This window comes from Triticum aestivum, chromosome 4D (genome assembly GCF_018294505.1).
Source record: "Triticum aestivum cultivar Chinese Spring chromosome 4D, IWGSC CS RefSeq v2.1, whole genome shotgun sequence".
Lineage (NCBI taxonomy): Eukaryota > Viridiplantae > Streptophyta > Magnoliopsida > Poales > Poaceae > Triticum > Triticum aestivum.
Window position 1 is genome coordinate 482,370,266 of NC_057805.1, and position 19,915 is coordinate 482,390,180.

At 46.0% G+C, this 19,915-nt stretch overlaps 2 protein-coding genes and 1 non-coding gene across 3 annotated transcripts; 2 read left to right on the forward strand and 1 right to left on the reverse strand.

Annotated features, from left to right (window-relative positions):
- The first annotated feature begins 4,480 nt into the window (after positions 1 to 4,480).
- Positions 4,481 to 7,787, forward strand: LOC123098830 (probable LRR receptor-like serine/threonine-protein kinase At1g12460). Its single transcript, XM_044520906.1, has 2 exons — positions 4,481 to 6,013; positions 6,094 to 7,787. The coding sequence occupies exons 1-2, from the start codon at positions 4,821 to 4,823 to the stop codon at positions 7,574 to 7,576; spliced, it is 2,676 nt and encodes an 891-aa protein (XP_044376841.1). The 5' UTR covers positions 4,481 to 4,820; the 3' UTR covers positions 7,577 to 7,787.
- A 247-nt stretch (positions 7,788 to 8,034) lies between these two features.
- On the forward strand, positions 8,035 to 9,340 carry LOC123098831 (uncharacterized). The gene is made up of 2 exons (XM_044520907.1): positions 8,035 to 8,826; positions 8,992 to 9,340. Exons 1-2 carry the CDS (start codon positions 8,149 to 8,151, stop codon positions 9,025 to 9,027), a joined length of 714 nt encoding a protein of 237 aa, XP_044376842.1. The 5' UTR covers positions 8,035 to 8,148; the 3' UTR covers positions 9,028 to 9,340.
- A 581-nt stretch (positions 9,341 to 9,921) lies between these two features.
- TRNAN-GUU (transfer RNA asparagine (anticodon GUU)) lies at positions 9,922 to 9,995 on the reverse strand. The gene has a single exon. It is a non-coding gene; the product is annotated as a tRNA-Asn (tRNA).
- Positions 9,996 to 19,915: the final 9,920 nt, after the last annotated feature.

Here is a 19,915-nt window from a genome sequence, read left to right on the forward strand (position 1 = left end):
ACAACTCACTTGTGTTCTACTCGTGCATATAACATCTACGCATAGACCTGGCTCGGATGCCACTGTTGGGGAACGCAGTAATTTCAAAAAGTTTCCTACGCACACACAAGATCATGGTGATGCATAGCAACGAGAGGGGAGAGTGTAGTCCACGTACCCTCGTAGACCGTAAGCGGAAGCGTTATGACACCGCGGTTGATGTAGTCATACGTCTTCACGATCCGACCGATCCTAGTACCGAAAGTACGGCACCTCCGCGATCTGCACACGTTCGGCTTGGTGACGTCCCACGAACTCTCGATCCAGCTGAGTGTCGAGGGAGGGCTTCGTCAACACGACGACGTGATGACGGTGCTACCGGCGCAGGGCTTCGCCTAAGCACTGTAACGATATGACCGAGGTGGATTATGGTGGAGGGGGGCACCGCACACGGCTAAGAGATCAATGATCAACTTGTGTGTCTATGGGGTGCCCCCCTCCCCCGTATATAAAGGAGGGGAGGAGGAGGCCGGCCGGTCCTAGGGGGCGCGCCAAGGGAGGGGAGGAGTCCTCCTAGTAGGAGCAGGACTCCTCTTTCCTAGTCCAACTAGGAGGGGGAAGGGGAAGGAAGGAGAGGGAGAGAGGGAGGGAAAGAGGGGGTGCCGCCTCCCTCCTTGTCCAATTCGGACTCCTCAAGGGGGGGGCGGCCAGCCCTAAGGCCCCCTCCTCTCTCTCTCACAAGGCCCATGTTGGCCCATTAGTTCCCCCGGGGGTTCCGATAACCCCCGGCACTCCGATAATTATCCGGTGACCCCCGGAACTCATCCGGTGTCCGAACATAGTCATCCAATATATCAATCTTTATGTCTCGACCATTTAGAGACTCACCGTCATGTCCGTGATCACATCCGGGTCTCCGAACTACCTTCGGTACATCAAAACACATAAACTCATAATACCGACCATCACCGAACGTTAAGCGTGCGGACCCTACGGGTTCGAGAACTATGTAGACATGACCGAGACATGTCTCTGGTCAATAACCAATAGCGGAACCTGGATGCTCATATTGGCTCCCACATATTCTACGAAGATCTTTGTCGGTCAAACCGCATAACAACATACGTTGTTCCCTTTGTCATCGGTATGTTACTTGCCCGAGATTCGATCGTCGGTATCTCAATACCTAGTTCAATCTCGTTACCAGCAAGTCTCTTTACTCGTTCCGTAATGCATCATCCCGCAACTAACTCATTAGTCACATTGCTTGCAAGGCTTATAGTGATATGCATTACCGAGAGGGCCCAGAGATACCTCTCCGACAATCAGAGTGACAAATCCTAATCTTGATCTATGCCAACTCAACAAACACCATCGGAGACACCCGTAGAGCATCTTTATAATCACCCAGTTATGTTGTGACGTTTGATAGCACAGTAAGTGTTCCTCTGGTATTCGGGAGTTGCATAAACTCATAGTCATAGGAACATGTATAAGTCATGAAGAAAGCAATAGCAATAAACTAAACGATCATAGTGCTCAGCCAACGGATGGGTCTTGTCCATCACATCATTCTTCTAATGATGTGATCCCGTTCATCAAATGACAACACATGTCTATGGTTAGGAAACTGAACCATCTTTGATTAACGAGCTAGTCAAGTAGAGGCATACTAGGGACACTTTGTTTTGTCTATGTATTCACACATGTATCAAGTTTCCTGGTTAATACAATTCTAGCATGAATAATAAACATTTATCATGATATAAGGAAATATAAAATAACAACTTTATTATTGCCTCTAGGGCATATTTCCTTTATGAAGTACACTCTTTCAAGGACGAGGGAGTACTTGATCCATTACCAACCCTCCACACGAGGCCTTTCTTGAGCAACCGAAGACCATAAGTGATTGCTTGACACGAAGATGAGTCATTGCCCAAAAAAACTGCATCTTCAAGTTTGCCTTCGGGGTAATACCTGGATTTAAGCAACCGGGCGCAAAGGCTATTCGGACTATCAATAAGTCTCCATGCTTGGTGCGCTAGGAGTGCTTGGTTGAAGAGCCTGTAATCATGAAAACCAAGTCCACCTTTGCATTTGGGTTGAAGCAAATAATCCCATGCCTTCCAATGTACTTTCCCGCGCCCTCTTTTAGACCCCCAATAAAAGTTCCTAACCATTCTCGTTAGGTCATCACAAATAGAAACCATAAGCTTATAAATACCCATAATGTAAGTTGGGACAACTTGGGCCACTGACTTAATTAAAACCTCTCTGCCAGGTTGTGCAAGCCACTCAACTCCCCATTCATTGGATTAACCTCTTTGTGAGACTTGCTTGCAAATTTTGGAAACACCCCTTAGTTATACACCCTCCTGGAGTAGGGAGCCCAAGTATTTCTCTTCAAACGCTGGCATAGTGACATTTAACACAACCCTAACATCCTCCTGGTTGGCCACCAGGCATTCTTGGCCAAACATAATTGAACATTTATTAAAATTCAGACTTTGTCCCGTGGCACTTCCATATAAGTCTAACACCCCCTTTACCTTTAGTGCTTGATCATGGATAGCTTCAAAAAATAACAATGTATCATCTGCAAATAGCAAATGTGAGATCCCAGGTGCTCTACGACAAATTTTGATGGGAGTGATATTTCCAACATTAACCTCATGTTTCAAGATGGAAGATAGACCGACAGCAACAAATAAGAATAAGAATGGTGATAATGGGTCACCTTGCCGTAGCCCTTGCGACGGGTGCAAACGAATCGAAGAGGGTTCCATTTAATTTAACTGAATACCTCATCGATGTGGCGCACGCCATTATCCAGTCCACCCAACGATGAGAGAAACCCAACTTTGCATCATTTATTTCAAGAATTCCCACTCAACTCTATCATATGCTTTCGACAGATCTAACTTGTATGCACAAAAAACTCTTTGACGGACGCGGGTCGTAGCAGCGTGGGGTGCCGGTGATAGCATCATTTGTCCATGCTCCGCCCTGCAACACGAGAGATAAGCTTAGAAGCCCCATCTTATGGTTTGAAATTTGCCAAGCTAATTCTCTCGAAAAATCACCGCAAATCCCCCTGCTCTCCTTCCACGTCTTCGTAGAGATAAGTTCAGAAATCAAAGATGACATAAACAGAAAGAGGAAGGCGATTCTCCCTATGAAGTATGATGCGCATGTTTGCCATACTCAAAAAGTTTGCACTATGACATTTGTATTCGGGGGCGGTGTTCACGGCGTCCGTAGAGGCGGAGGGTACCTGGGCGTCGCCGTCAACGCTCAACAAGGGTTGGGCGGCATCGGCAAAGTTCCAACAAGGCCTGGGCTATGGCTGTGGTGGTTGGGAGCGGGAGATGGAGAGAATGAGGGCAGGATCGTGAAAATACGCCGGGCCACTCGTTCCCTTTTCCTGAAGCTGACATTAGAAAAGGAAACACGAAAGGGACTTAATAGTGATATATGTACTCCTAGTAGTAGCAGTTTTCTGGAGCAGATATGGTGGTCGATTCAGGCCGTTTGATCGCATGGCATGGCATGCATGCCAATTGTCAAGAGGCGCATCAAGCTGGGCGGAGACAGAGAAAGGGAGCTCGACAGAGACGTTAGCATACCATAATGTCTCTTCTTTTTAATCAAACCCTGAGCCGAGTTGAGCTGGAAGTGTGACAGTCAGTGGCGCCCATGATTTGTGAGGATGATTACCGCTCTGGGCTCTGGGGTTTGTAACGGAATCATTGCCGACAGAAAGGCACGCGGCTTCCAACGAAAAGCGCGCCCTCCTCCTGCCCGCGGCACTCCGGCTGCCTCCTTGCCTGCCGGTTAAACTATCCGGCCGCTGCTCTGGTCCGCCCCGCGCCGTGCATAGTAAACAGCCACTGGACCAACCAGGGTTACCGATCGGCGTGGGCACTTATACATTACACACGCTTGATAATTGCTGGATCGGCGTACATGCCGGTACGTGCGCGGTACTGCACGACGGACGCGACGCAACCACCACCAGACCACCTAATCATCATCATACCGAGGCATGTACCCAGCACGTACACGCCTGTCGTGGCGTGGTGTATTTGTAATGTAATGTAATGTACCGCACTCACTCCGGCTGTCCTGCGAAACATACTAGTACAGTACAGAGGCTTGACGACGGAGCAACGTCGCGGCCGCCGTGCCGTGGTGCGCTCCAACGAAGGAAGGAGCAAAAAAGAGTGGGGAACAGCGGTCCGGATAGCGACCGAGCCCGCGTGCCGCCGATCGCCAGCGAGCCGGAGGAGGAGGAGATTCCCGCACACCCACCACCCATCTGCTCTGCCGCCCATACGCAGCCAGCGATCCACCCAGACCTGCCGCTGCGCTTTGCCTTTGCAGCCGCGCCTCGATCTGGGCCACACGCGCACCACGTCGCCCTTTTACTAAACCCGATCTCCACCATCATCATCTCCCGTCTCCCCTGACCCTAGGCTTGGAGGTTTGACCCCTCCCTCACCCCCGGAAAGAAAGCAGTTTTTCCGCCTAGATTTCAGCATTTTTCCCAGGTAAACCCCCCGTCCCGGCGCACCGGACCAACCGGACCGGACCGACGTCAATCGTCAGGCCATCGCCCGGCCGGCGCGCAAGTACCAGCGAAGTGGCAGTTGGTTCGCCGTGGCACCCGCACATTAACGCGCGCCACCCACCGCCACCTACTCGCCTCACTCACCGGTTAACCCCCTCCCTTTCTTTCTTTGGACTATACTTAGACCTCATCACTGCCACTCTCCACCGGAGCCGATCCTCGCCCGCACCCCGGAGGAGGAGCTAATGCGCGCCGTGCCGCCGCCGCGATGACCCCCGCCAGCCGATCCCTCGCCCCGCTGGCGCTGCTGGCTCTGGCAGTGCTGCTGCATTGGGCCGCGCCGCAGGCGCTGGTGGAGGCGGCGACTGCGGCGGAGCGGCGGATCCTGCTGGACTTCAAGGCGGCCATCACCGCGGACCCGGACGGCGCGCTCGCGTCCTGGAAGCCCTCGGGCGACCCGTGCGCGGACTTCGCGGGGGTGTCCTGCGACCCGGCCACGGGCGCCGTGCAGCGCCTGCGCCTCCACGGCACGGGACTGGCGGGCACCCTCGCCCCGTCGCTGGCGCGCCTGCCCGCGCTCGAGTCCGTCTCGCTCTTCGGGAACGCGCTCTCCGGCGGGATCCCGCCGGGCTACGCGTCCCTGGCGCCCACGCTGCACAAGCTCAACCTCAGCCGCAACGCGCTGTCGGGCGAGATCCCGGCCTTCCTCGGCGCCTTCCCCTGGCTCCGCCTGCTCGACCTCTCCTACAACGCCTTCTCCGGCGAGATCCCGCCGGGGCTCTTCGACCCCTGCCCCCGCCTCCGCTACGTCTCGCTCGCGCACAACTCGCTCCGGGGCGCCGTCCCGCCCGGCATCGCCAACTGCTCGCGACTCGCCGGCTTCGACCTCTCCTACAACCGCCTCTCCGGCGAGCTCCCCGACCAGCTCTGCGCGCCGCCGGAGATGAACTACATCTCCGTCCGGAGCAACGACCTCTCCGGCGGCATCGACGGCAAGCTCGACGCCTGCCGCAGCATCGACCTGTTCGACGTCGGGAGCAACCGCTTCTCCGGCGCCGCGCCCTTCGGCCTCCTCGGCCTCGCCAACATCACCTACTTCAACGTCTCCTCCAACGCCTTCGACGGCGAAATCCCCAACATTGCCACCTGCGGCAGCAAGTTTTTATACTTCGACGCCTCTGGCAACCGGCTCGCCGGCCCGGTTCCGGAGAGCGTGGTGAATTGCCGCAACCTGAGGGTGTTGGATTTGGGGGCGAATGCTCTTGCCGGAGACATACCGCCAGTTATCGGGACACTGCGGTCGCTTTCCGTGCTCAGGCTCGCCGGCAACACAGGCATTACCGGTTCAATTCCTGCCGAGCTTGGAGGAATTGAGATGCTTGTCACACTCGACCTTGCCGGCCTTATGCTCACCGGAGACATTCCGGTGTCCCTCAGCAAATGCCAGTTCCTGCTCGAGCTGTGAGTGTTTGTTCAGTACTCAGTTTCACCCAATTCATCCAATGTTTTGATGTGTGACTAACTAAATCAAATTATTACAGGAATTTGTCTGGCAACAAATTGCAGGGAGTGATCCCGGACACGCTCAACAACCTGACTTACCTCAGGATGCTTGATCTTCACAAGAACCAGCTCGACGGGGGCATTCCGGTGTCGCTTGCTCAGCTCACCAACCTTGATCTGCTAGACCTCTCGGAGAATGGACTGACTGGGCCAATCCCCTCAGAACTTGGGAACCTCTCTAAGCTGACACATTTCAACGTGTCCTTCAACCGTCTTTCCGGCATCATACCTTCTGCTCCGGTCTTGCAGAATTTCGGCAGCAGGGCCTTCATGGGAAACCCATTACTATGTGGACCGCCATTGAACAATCTGTGTGGTGGACAGCGAGCAAGACGATTGTCTGTCGCTATCATAATCGTCATTGTCGCTGCAGCGCTTATACTTATTGGGGTCTGCATTGTTTGTGCTATGAACATTAGGGCCTATACAAGGAGGAGTAAGGAGGAGCAGGAAGGGAAGGAGGACGAAGAGGTGCTCGTCTCCGAGAGCATATCCGTCGGATCTCCAGGCCAAAATGCCATCATTGGAAAGTTGGTGCTCTTCACCAAGAGCTTGCCTTCAAGGTATGAAGATTGGGAGGAAGGAACTAAGGCATTGGTTGATAAAGACTGCCTTGTTGGTGGAGGGTCAGTTGGCACGGTGTACAAGGCCACCTTTGAGAATGGGTTGTCCATTGCCGTGAAGAAACTGGAGACACTCGGAAGTTTGACAACCCAGGATGAGTTTGAGCATGAGATGGGGCAGCTTGGTAACCTCAATCACCCCAATCTGGTCACATTCCAGGGTTACTACTGGTCGTCCTCGATGCAGTTGATCCTGTCGGAGTTTGTGACCAAAGGGAGCTTGTATGACCACCTCCATGGGAACCGTCGTCGTGCGTTTTCCCGAAGTAGTAGCGGAGGTGAGCTCTCCTGGGATCGGAGGTTCAAGATTGCGCTTGGAACGGCGCGTGCACTCGCATATCTTCACCATGACTGCCGACCACAAGTCTTGCATCTCAACATCAAGTCTTCAAACATAATGATAGATGAAGAATATGAAGCCAAGCTGTCTGACTATGGATTTAGAAAGCTGTTACCTATTCTAGGTAGCTTTGAAGTGAGCAGATCTTATGCTGCCATCGGGTACATTGCCCCGGAGCTAGCATCCCCGAGCTTGAGATACAGCGATAAGAGCGATGTATTTAGCTTTGGGGTGGTGTTGCTTGAGATCGTGACAGGGCGGAAGCCAGTGGAGAGCCCTGGGGCTGCTATACATGTGATTTTGCGCGACTATGTCAGGGAGATACTGGAGGATGGTACTAAATCGGACTGCTTCGATCGGAGCCTGAGGGGATTCATTGAAGCCGAGTTGGTCCAAGTGCTCAAACTAGGCCTGGTATGCACTTCCAACACACCATCAAGCCGACCAAGCATGGCGGAGGTGGTGCAGTTCTTGGAATCTGTTAGGACTAATTCTTGATGTTCTGCTACCTGGAACATAGTAGCAGAATAGGATGTTAAAACAGGAAAAGGGTTTTCTGATTTTTTTAACAGATGAAGATCACATTTCTTCTTTAATTCTTTATTATTATTGTGGCCCCAGTCCTTTTGTAAATGTGTTTAGATTTGTCTGCTCATTATTTATAGTTTTTTTAGAATTGCTTGCTGAATAAATGGCTATTTTGGTTGAATTACTGATTCCCCAGGATCTCCTCTTACTAATTTTGTACCAAGTAGATATCCTCCTTTTATCTATGCATGCATGCAAAGTGCCAATGCAAGAGCGACCGCTCTGATTGGGAAATGGAAACCTTTTATCTTCATGGTCAGACCTAAACACTCCTTTATTGGGAGCCAAAGAGGAGTTGTTACTGTCCAATGGTGTATCAACTATCAAGCTTGTAGCTGCAGGTTCAGCAAAGGGAACAGTTGAACTAACATTTTTGAAGCAGGGGCAGCTCATCTAACCCACAATACCCTCTCCTACATATACCAGCACCAAATACAAGATTTTCAGCAGTCCAGATTTCATTCCCAACCCACACATTCCAAATGGCCGAGGAGTTCGAGCTGCCTGAATTCAACCCGAGGGAGCGCGCCAAGCAGCAGATTTCGGTGCCATTTCTGTGGGAGGTGAAGCCCGGTGCGCCGAAGAGGGACTGGGCGATCTCCAAGCCGGCGCCCACGGTCTTCTCATGTCCATCCCCGGTCAAGCTTGTTGTCAGTGTGCCATTCCAGTGGGAAGAGAAGCCTGGGAAGCCCCTACAAGACATGTCACGCTTTCATGCACCGTCCGATCGTCATGCCGGCTTTTCGGTATCTCCTTACTCACTGAACCCTTTTGTGGCCGAGGATGATGAAGAGTACACGCTGGGGTTCGACCTGGAAGCGTTCGGGTTTCCAGACGACAGCAAGGCGTCCACCGGCGCCGCGGATTATGCGGACGGGTCGAGCCGCCATGGCGCCTGGTACTCGTTTTCAGAGTCAGAGGACTACAGCAACTCCAGCGGGAACACCTCTTCCCGGGAGTCCCAGTTCCCCCGGGCGCCGTCGGAGCGGAGCTGGGAGGTGGCCAACGATGACGACCATGAGCTGACCAAGCCGCGGAGCCCTCTGAGGAGCGCGTTCACGCTGGAGGAGCTCATGATGCTGAGCCGCAAGCTGGGCGGCGGGCAAGGGTTCCCGGCCGATGTGAGGAAGAAGAGCCTCTCCCCCTCGCTGTCCTCTGTGGTAATAATGCCGTACACACTTTTTACACTGAGCTTTGCTTGATTAGTAGTACATCTGCACCAGTTAATAATTAACTGGACACATTGCACTGTGCCCCCAACTGCTCCTGTTAATGGGCAGTGATCTGTTTGTCTGTCCCTCATGTTGCTCTGCTGTTCTTTTCAGGAGCTCATCAAGAAGTTTTTAATTGTGTGTTCTTAGTGGGCGGCTCCGTGGCTGTTGCGGCACATGGACGAGCTGTACCGTGTGTGCATGTGCGTGTGAGTGAGATCCCTGGCTGTGATTGATCGAGGAAGAAGCTCTGCGAGGTTGGATTGCTTGCTTGCTTGCTGGGAAGTAGAAGCCTACTGGCTGTCCTGCGTGCTGGTGTTGTACTGTTGTGTTGTGTCTCTGAAGGAAGGAATCTTGTACTCTTTTCCCGGTGTTTGTTTCAAGATAAACAAACACTGGATTTCTTTTTGTGTATCAGCTTGCTGTTGCTTCTTTTATATGTGGAGATTCTGCTTCTTGTTCATTTGTGCATCTGTTTGTATGAGATGGAGCAACAAAGAATTTGCGGTGGAGTTTTTTTGCAAGTAGGTCGATCTGTTTTGTTAAGGAGAATGTATATGCACGTGCACATGGTGAGGAAAGGAAGATGAACCTAAGTTCTCGTTCATATTCAGCAATCTTTTATGTGCGCAGCCCAACACTAAATTGTAGGATTTTTTAGTAGGATATACAAGGGAAATGATGATAAAAATACTGAAGGTAATCCAGAGACAAGGCTGTTGGAATTTGGAAGAAATATAAATATGAAGGATAATAAAAAATCAGATGATAAAAATACTGAAGGTAATCCAGAGACAAGGCTGTTGGAATTTGGAAGAAATATAAATATGAAGGATAATAAAAAATCAGATGATAAAAATACTGAAGGTAATCCAGACACAAGGCTGTTGGAATTTGGAAGAAATATAAATATGAAGGATAATAAAAAATCAGATGATAAAAATACTGAAGGTAATCCAGACACAAGGCTGTTGGAATTTGGAAGAAATATAAAGATGAAGGATAATAAAAAACAAGATGTTATTATTTTTTGTTAAAAAATATCGCTAGAAGGAGGGCTCGAACCTCCGACCTTGTGGTTAACAGCCACACGCTCTAGCCAACTGAGCTATTCCAGCTTTGTTGGCTGTTGCTCTAGCGAAGGTTTAATATTATATGATCTACGTCCACGATGTATATTTCCACTCTTAAATACCCAACAACAAAGCTACCAGGGCACTATTTGGCGCGGGCGCATGTGCATCACCGCAGCCGCTGACACAAATTGCACTGCAAAGTGTCAAATACCATTGCCACAGGCACGAAGCATTTTAAATTCTCCCTCAAATCTTCACAACTCTCTAAAAATCATTATTTTTATTTATCTAAATAGTCCTTCCCTAGAAAGAATTAACTCCACAAAACATCGAGGGTAAGGCATCTCGAGGTCTTGGATAATTCGATAACGGCAACTCATTAGCATTGTACAAACCATAACTAAACATTTCATACATACTACAATACGACCAAATCTACGTCAAACTAGCCCTTTGATCGATCTACATACTAGTACATGCTAAATACTACGTAGCTCTATTTACCGTGTAGGCGGTTAAGGCCCTGTTCGGTAATCACCTGCTCCCGGAATCCGCGGAACGGGGAAACTGCAACTCCGCCAACTCTGCTCCGCTCCCGGAGTTGTGGAGTGGAGTGATACCGAACAACGCCTAAGATACTCATCAAACTCCGAACCGAAGCCACTGTCCTAGTAGAAGGATGAGTTGAAAGCGGATGGGACGTCGATCACCCCACGGGAGGGCGCGATCTTGTTGTCTTGACGGTGGCTAGACCAGATGGCTTCTTCTCCTTCTCATTGTCCTCTGAATCCTCTAGCAGCTCGTTGAGCTCACTGTAGTACGCGTTGTTCTCGGCGTCATGGCAAGCGAGCTCGGCGCGGTTGTCTTAGACCGCGCACTCATCTTGGACGGATCCAAATAACGCCGTGTCGATAGCGATGTACTCGTGGTCGATGCACTCGGCCTCCCGGTGCTCTTCCGTCACCTTGTCCTCCAACTCTTCCGCTCGAGGGACTATACCCCCATTTTCCAGGGAGCGAGCTTCAACGGAGGCGGCGTCGCCCGCGTCCCAAAGAGGCGTACAAAGACGATGTCGTAGTCACGCGCCGTCTCCTTTGTCATGTTGAAAGTCCCGAGCCACCGGCGGCCGAAGTCCTTGCAACCAATCAAAATGTTATTTTCAAAATCATCTTGGTGCTTTTTTACCACGTTCTCCATGAATGTCATCCAGGATGAAACTTTGCAACCAATCAAAACGTTTGTCAATGTTTTTCTTAATCTTTTTCAATTTTACTGTTAACCTGAGCTCACATGAACTCGGGATCAGAACAACACTTTCGGTCCAGCAAGTGAAGGATAGTTTAGAGGTACACAAGCTATGTTTTTTGGGGTTATACACTTTATGAGAGCAAGCTAGTGCTTAAATCCCTAAAGCACACCTTTTCTCCTCAAATATAGTTGTTAAGGGATATGCTAGAGATGCCCTAACTCCTCAAGAGAGCTACTTCCTACTCAAATTTTAGCAGGATAGGCACCCCTCACAAACCAACAAACCTACCCGAGGAGCGCATCATTTTTGGGGGGGGGGGGGGGCTAAAAACTCAGCCGCCGCCCACCTACTCCCTGACGGCACCTCAGAGCTTCCCGTCCTCCGTAACGACCCCATGTGCCCCCTGATCTCCCCGCACCTTCTTTCGTCCCATCTAGCCTCCCCCGCTCATGGAATCACTATTGCTACCCTCCATCACCAACCCGAGCTCCAGCCCATAACCGGCCATAGCGCCCCATCAGGTTGCATCCACCGGAGGAGCAAGAGGCCAACAGGGACCCACGTGAGAGCTCTCGGTGTTCACCTCGCCTTCTCCTTGTCAACTGCCCCCGAGCGGGAGCCGAGCCATCACAAGCTTCTTCACCGCCCTGTAGGTCGGCGACAAGGACGGGAATTGGTTCCTATCAGATCCACTTCTCCTTCTCCTCATCGCCTTTGTCTTCGGTAGTCTCATCAACGCACTAACAACAACCACGACATTGATACGTCTCCAACGTATCTATAATTTTTGATTGTCCATGCTGTTTTATTGTCAATCTTGGATGTTTTATAATCATTTTATGGTCATTTTATATCATTTTTTGGTACTAACCTATTGACATAGTGCCAAGTACCAGTTGCTGTTTTTTTTCATGTTTTTTACATCGCAGGAAATCAATATCAAACGGAGTCCAAATGCCACGAAACTTTACGGAGATTTTTTATGGACCAGAAGACACGTAATGGGCCCTGGCTGCGCCTGGGGGGTGCTCCGAGGGGAGCACAACCCACCAGGGCGCGCCCTGGTGGGTTGTGCCCACCTCGGGTGCCCCAGCACTGCCTCTTTGCTCTATAAATACCCCAATATTCCAGAAACCCTAGGGGAGTCGACGAAATATTCATCCAGCCACCGCAGAGTCCAGAACCACCAGATCCAATCTAGACAACATCACGGAGGGGTTCACCACTTCCATTGGTGCCTCTCTGATGATGCGTGAGTAGTTCTTTGTAGACCTTCGGGTCCGTAGTTAGTAGCTAGATGGCTTTCTCTCTCTCGCTGAATTCTCAATACAATGGTCTCTTGGAGATCCATATGATGTAACTCTTTTTGCGGTGTGTTTGTTGGGATCTGATGAACTTCGAGTTTATGATCAATTATATCTTTTTATATCCATGAAAGTTATTGGAGTTTCTTTGATCTCTTATATGCATGATCTCTTATAGCCTTGTATTTCTTCTCCGATACTTGGGTTTTGTTTGGACAACTTGGTCTATTTATCTTGCAATGGGAAGAGGTGCCCGGTAGTGGGTTCGATCTTACGGTGCTTGATCCCAGTGACAGAAAGGGAACCGACACGTATGTATCATTGCTACTAAGGATAAAAAGATGGGATGTCTACATCATGTCATCGTTCTTATTGCATTACTCTGTTTTTTCATGAACTTAATACACTAGATGCATGCTGGATATCGGTCGATGTGTGGAGTAATAGTAGTAGATGCAGGCAGGAGTCGGTCTACTAATCTTGGACGTGATGCCTATGTAATGATCATTGCCTGGATATCGTCATAATTATTTGAAGTTCTATCAATTGCCCAACAGTAATTTGTTTACCCACCGTTTGTTATTTTTCTCGAGAGAAGCCCCTAGTGAAACCTACGGCCCCCGGGTCTTCTTTCTCATATATTTGCCTTGCGATCTACTTTTTTCCTTTGCGTTTATTTTCATATCTATTAAACCAAAAAAATACAAAAATACCTTGCTGCAATTTATTCTTATTTATTTTGTTTGGCGTTCGATCTATCAATCTACTACAATTTCGTCATGTCCGTTTTGCCTATCTTGAGGCGCCGTACCCCGAAAGGGATTGACAACCCCTTTAACACGTCGGGTTGCGAGTATTTGTTCTTTGTGTGTAGGGGCTGTTTACGTTGTGTTGCTTGGTTCTCCTACTGGTTCGATAACCTTGGTTTCATATCTGAGGGAAATACCTACCGCCGTTGCCGGGGAGGATCTTCAACACAACCAGGTTCCTAATCACAAATTTCATCTCCTCACAATTTACATTATTTGCCATTTTCCTCTCGTTTTCCTCTCCCCCACTTCACAAAAATTTGCTATTTCACCTCTCTTTTTCCGTTCGCCGTTTTCTTGTCGGATCTGTTTTTGAGTGCAATCTTGTTGTGAAGTCATCATGACTCAAGAGAACACCAAATTGTGTGATTTCTCAAATACCAACAACAATGATTTTATTGGCACTCCGACTGCTCCTCCCGCCACTAGTGCGGAGTCTTGTGATATTAATACTGCTTTGTTGAATCTTGTTATGAAAGACCAATTTTCCGGTACTCCTAATGAGGATGCCGCGTCCCATCTTAATACCTTCGTGGAATTATGCGATATGCAAAAGAAAAAAGATGTGGACAATGATGTGGTGAAGATGAAATTATTTTCGTTTTCTTGCGTGATTCTGCAAAAATTTGGTTCTCTTCTTTGCCTCGCAATAGTATTGATTCTTGGAATAAGTGCAAAGATGCTTTTATCACTAAGTATTTTCCGCCCGCAAAAATCATTTCCCTTAGAACCCAGATCATGAATTTCAAGCAACTTGAACATGAGCATGTTGCACAATCTTGAGAAAGGATGAAAATGATGCTAAGGAATTGCCCAACTCATGGGTTAAATCTTTGGATGATCATACAAATTTTTTATGCGGGGTTGAATTTTTTTTCTCGTAATCTTTTAGATTCCACCGTGGGTGGTACTTTTATGGAAATTACTTTGGGTGAAGCCACCAAATTTCTTGATAATATCATGGCAAATTATTCACAATGGCATACCGAAAGGGCGCCTACTAGTAAAAAAGTTAATTCGGTTGAAGAAATTTCTTCTTTGAGTGATAAAGTTGATGCTATTATGAAATTGGTTGCTAGTAAAAGTGCTCCTATTGATTTTAATGATATGCCTTTGTCTACTTTGATTGAGAAAAATAGTGATGCTGTTGATGTGAATTTTATCTCTCGCAATAATTTCAACAACAATGCTTATAGAGGAAATTTTAATCCTAGGCCTTTTCCTAGTAATTCCTCTAATAATTATGGTAATTCCTATGGAAATCAATCTTATAATAATAATAGGAACACCTCTGATCTTGAGAATAGTATTAAAGAATTTATCAACATGCAAAAAGTTTTCAACACTTCCATAGAAGAAAAGTTGAATAAGATTGATGATTTGTCTAGAAGTGTTGATAGAATTGCTCATGATGTGGAAAATCTCAAGTTGAAAATTTTTGTGCCTAAAGTTGATGAATCAATTCAAGCTCTTTATGTTTCTATGGATGAAAGTAAGAAAAGAATTGCTATGCTTAAAGCTAAAAAAGAATTTTTAGAGAAAGCCTTTTCTAGTGATTATTCTTGCAAAAGTGATGAAGATCTTAAAACGATTGGTGTTTCTTCTATTGATTCCTTGTGTAGTAAAGATAAGATTGATGAAAAAGGGACCGGAGAAGAGTCAACTTTAGGTAGAAGGCGTCCCAATATTTCGGAGGGTGAAAATCTTGTTGAGAAAATTGATAAAAGTGGGTTTGGAGAGGTCAAAAATTGTAGTTAGTGATGCACCCACTCTTTTGGATTACAAAGACTTTAATTATGATAGTTGCTCTTTGATTGATTGTATTTCTTTGTTGCAATCCATGCTAAATTCACCCCATGCTTATGAACAAAACAAAGCTTTTACTAAACATATTGTTGATGCTATGATGAAAGCTTTGGAAGAAAAATTGGAATTAGAAGTATCAATTCCTAGAAAATTGCATGATGAATGGGAACCTACTATCAAATTCAAGATTAAAAATTATGAGTGTTTTGCTTTGTGTGACTTGGGTGCTAGTGTTTCTATAATTCCGAAGTCTTTATGTGATGTGCTTGGTCTTACCAATCTTGAAGAATGTTCTTTAAATTTGCACTTGGCGGATTCTACTATTAAAAAGACTATGGGAAGAATTAATGATGTTCTTATTCTTGCAAATAGGAATTATGTGCCCATAGATTTTTATTGTTCTTGATATTGATTGCAATCCATCTTGTCCAATTATTCTTGGACCATTTTTACGCATTATCGGTGCCGTGATTGATATGAAAGAAGGCAATATTAAGTTCCAATTTCCTTTGAGGAAGGGCATGGAACACTTTCCTAGAACAATAATTAAGCCACCTTATGAATCAATCATGAGGGCATCTTATGGATCTCAAACCAAAGATGACAAAACTTAGATCCTTGCCTTACGCCTAGCTAAGGGCGTAAAACTATAGCGCTTGTTGGGAGGCAACCCAATGAATACAATTTATTTTTGCTTTTTTGCTTTCTGTTTTTGTGTGTTCACACCATTATGCCTCTGGTATGATTGTGTTTTTGTGTTTTAATTAGTGTTTGTGCCAAGTAAAGCCTTTAGGATCTTCTTGGGTGATAGTTGTTTGATCTTGCTGAAAAAGACAGAAACCTTGCGCTCACGAAAGTAATTTTCATAAATCACAGAAAGGAGCTTTTTCCCTGATTCGTTTTGAAGAAGATTAATATACAAATTACCCTGGTCGTCCTAATTTTTCAGAATGTTTGGAGTTACAAAAGTATTCGAAAGTACCAGATTACTACAGACTGTTCTGTTTTGACTGATTCTGTTTTCTTTGTGTTGTGTGCTTATTTTGATGGCTCTATGGTTTTCTTTGATAAGTTTTTTCCATGGAGAAGTTGGAATACAGTAGATATAATACAAAGCAAAATATGAATAGGTTTGATACAACACTTATAGTAGTGGTTTGCTTTCTTTTACTAACGGATCTCACAAAGGTTTTGTTGAGTTTTGTGTGATTGAAGTTTTCAAGTTTTGGGTTATCTTACGATGGATGAAAGAAGGATAGAAGAGCCTAAGCTTGGGGATGCCCCGGCATCCCAAGCTATTATCCAAGAATGAGCAACCGACTAAGCTTGGGGATGCCCCCGAGTGGCATCCCCTCTTTCTTCTAATGACCATCGGTATTTTACTCGAGGCTATATTTTTTAGTCGTCACATGATATGTGTTTTTCTTGGAGCGTCTTGTATGATATGTGTCTTCGCTTGTTTTATTTTTTGTTTTAAGTCATCAATCCTTGGTGGACACACCTATTTGAGAGAGCCAAAATTATATCATGACTTGTTAGAATTGCTCTCTGTGCTTCACTTAAATCTTTTATGAGCTAGGACTTGCTCTAGTGCTTCACTTATATCTTTTTGAGCACGGTGTACTTAGTATTTTTGAAGAAATGCTCTCTTGCTTCACTTAGATTTGTTTGAGAGTTAGTAAAATTTTGAAGAAATTCTCTCTTACTTCACTTAAATTATTTAGAGAGAAAGAAAGAAAATTTGTTATGCTCATGATCTTCACTTATATTTGTTTGAGCTTACGAAAAGCAACACATGAAAATTAGTCCCAAAGTGATAGATATCCAAGAAGGATAAAGTAAAAAAAAGAATGTCATGAAGATCATCGGACAAAATAAACTTGATTCTTAGTAATAGTTTTGAGATATGATGATGTGATATGTGAGTTATGTTGATGAGTAATTGTGCTCTAGTAAGAATATTGGTGTTAAGGTTGGTGATTCCCTATGCATGCACGAAAGTCAATAATCATGCAATGAAAATTATATCCTACTTGTGGTGCATTATTCGGTGTTAATTATGCTTAATGCTTGCTTATGAGATTATTCGTTTCTTGGTTGGTCGCTTCTCAATCTTTTTGCTAGCCTTCATTTTGCACTAAGCATGACCTCTACTTGTGCATCCAAAATCCTTTAAACCAATTTTGCCACATGAGTCCACTATATCTACCTATATGCGGTATTCTTTTGCCGTTCTAAGAAAATTTGCATGTGCCATCTCTAATTTTCAAAATAAACTTCTCTTTTGTGTGTTTGTTTCGCTCGTGGCACGGTAACGGGTGGCTAATATTTTCCATGCAGGATGTGTTATTCGCATGATGAGTGTTTATTCACTTGTCATTGCATGAGAGTAATTCAAAGGTTTTAGGGATTCCCAGTCCCGAAATGCAAAAATGAATTTACTTTATGTTGTCAAATAATAAATTCCTTGGAAAGTGTTGGTATGGAAGGCACCCGTGGATACGGTTAGCCATGGAAAGTGAAAGTATGGTGGAAAAAGGAATAAACTTTATTTTCTGTTTGGGAACCGCCTATGGCATATCTAGCATGAAAAGTGTTGGGAAATCTAAGTCATTTTCGTTGGTGGGATGGATACACCTCCCAAAATGTTTTTATCTCTATTTTTTTGCTTTGAGCTCTGGCACCTCTACAAATCCCTACTCCCCTCTGTGAAGGGCCTTTGTTTACTTTATGCAATTTTTGTTTTGAATTCGAGTCTCCATCTTATCTTATAAAAGCACCAACTAAGAGGCAATATGATCGTACTTAAGTATTGGGTGTAGCTAATATTCGAGTGTGTTTCATGAATGGATCAATGTTTGAGCATGATGGGCTAGGGATAACTTGTTTTAGCATTGATATTCTGAAAGACATGGTTTCTTGTTGATATGCCTGAGTATCTAAATTATTATGTCAAAACTAGACTATTGCTTTGAATCACATAACATTCAAAATGTCCATGCTATAAAGAAAAGAATATGATATGACATGATAAACATCACTCCACATCAAAAATTCTATTTTTATCACTTACCTACTCGAGGACGAGCATGAGTTAAGCTTGGGGATGCTGATACGTCTCCAACGTATCTATAATTTTTGACTGTTCCATGTTGTTTTATTATCAATCTTGGATATTTTATAATCATTTTATAGTCATTTTATATAATTTTTTGGTACTAACCTATTGACATAGTGCCAAGTGCCAGTTGCTGTTTCTCCATGTTTTTTACATCGCAGGAAATCAATATCAAACGGAGTCCAAATGCCACGAAACTTTATGAAGATTTTTTATGGACCAGAAGACACGTAATGGGCCCTGGCTGTGCCTGGGGGTGCTCCGAGGGGAGCACAACCCACCAGGGCGCGCCAGGAGGCCTAGGCGCGCCCTGGTGGGTTGTGCCCACCTCGGGTGCCCCCGGACCGCCTCTTTGCTCTATAAATACCCCAATATTCCAGAAACCCTAGGGGAGTCGACGAAATATTCATCCAGCCTCCGCAGAGTCCAGAACCACCAGATCCAATCTAGACACCATCATGGAGGGGTTCACGACTTCCATTGGTGCCTCTCCGATGATGGGTGAGTAGTTCTTTGTAGACCTTCGGGTCCGTAGTTAGTAGCTAGATGGCTTTCTCTCTCTCTCTCTCTCTCTCTCTCTCTCTCTCTCTCTCTCGCTGAATTCTCAATACAATGGTGTCTTGGAGATCCATATGATGTAACTATTTTTGCGGTGTGTTTGTTGGGATCTGATGAACTTCGAGTTTATGATCAGTTATATCTTTTTATATCCATGAAAGTTATTTGAGTTTCTTTGATCTCTTATATGCATGATCTCTTATAGCCTCGTATTTATTCTACGATATTTGGGTTTTGTTTGGCCAACTTGATCTATTTATCTTGCAATGGGAAGAGGTGCCCAGTAGTGGGTTCGATCTTACGGTGCTTGATCCCAGTGACAGAAAGGGAACCGACACGTATGTATCGTTGCTAGTAAGGATAAAAAGATGGGATCTATATCTACGCAATAGATAAAAGGATCTTGTCTACATCATGTCATCGTTCTTATTGCATTGCTCCATTTTTCCATGAACTTAATACACTAGATGCATGCTGGATAGCGGTCGATGTGTGGAGTAATAGTAGTAGATGCAGGCAGGAGTCGGTCTACTAATCTTGGACGTGATGCCTATGTAATGATCATTGCCTGGATATCGTCATAATTATTTGAAGTTCTATCAATTGCCCAACAGTAATTTGTTTACCCACTGTTTGCTATTTTTCTCGAGAGAAGCCACTAGTGAAACCTACGGCCCCTGGGTCTTCTTTCTCATATATTTGCCTTGCGATCTACTTTTTCCTTGCGTTTATTTTCAGATCTATAAACCAAAAAAATACAAAAATACCTTGCTGCAATTTATTCTTATTTATTTTGTTTGGCGTTCGATCTATCAATCTACTACAATTTCCTAACGTCCGTTTTGCCTATCTTGAGGCGCCGTACCCGGAAAGGGATTGAGAAGCCCTTTAACACGTCGGGTTGCGAGTATTTGTTCTTTTTGTGCAGGGGCTATTTACGTTATGTTGCTTGGTTCTCCTACTGGTTCGATAAACTTGGTTTCATATCTGATGGGAATACCTACCGCCGCTGTGCTGCATCATCCCTTCCTCTTTGGGGAAATACCGATGTAGCTTCAAGCGATATCAGACATTCACCTCTTCATGCCCATGAGGTGTTTGATGAATTCCCCCGAAGG

What these genes read in the sequence shown, in the direction of transcription:
- LOC123098830 (XM_044520906.1), top strand. Translation starts at nt 4,821, where the DNA reads ATGACCCCCGCCAGCCGATCCCTCGCCCCGCTGGCGCTGCTGGCTCTG. An exon ending in TGCCAGTTCCTGCTCGAGCT is followed by an intron (nt 6,014 to 6,093) that starts GTGAGTGTTTGT and finishes AAATTATTACAG; the next exon opens with GAATTTGTCTGGCAACAAAT.
- LOC123098831 (XM_044520907.1), top strand. Translation starts at nt 8,149, where the DNA reads ATGGCCGAGGAGTTCGAGCTGCCTGAATTCAACCCGAGGGAGCGCGCC. An exon ending in CCCCCTCGCTGTCCTCTGTG is followed by an intron (nt 8,827 to 8,991) that starts GTAATAATGCCG and finishes TGTTCTTTTCAG; the next exon opens with GAGCTCATCAAGAAGTTTTT.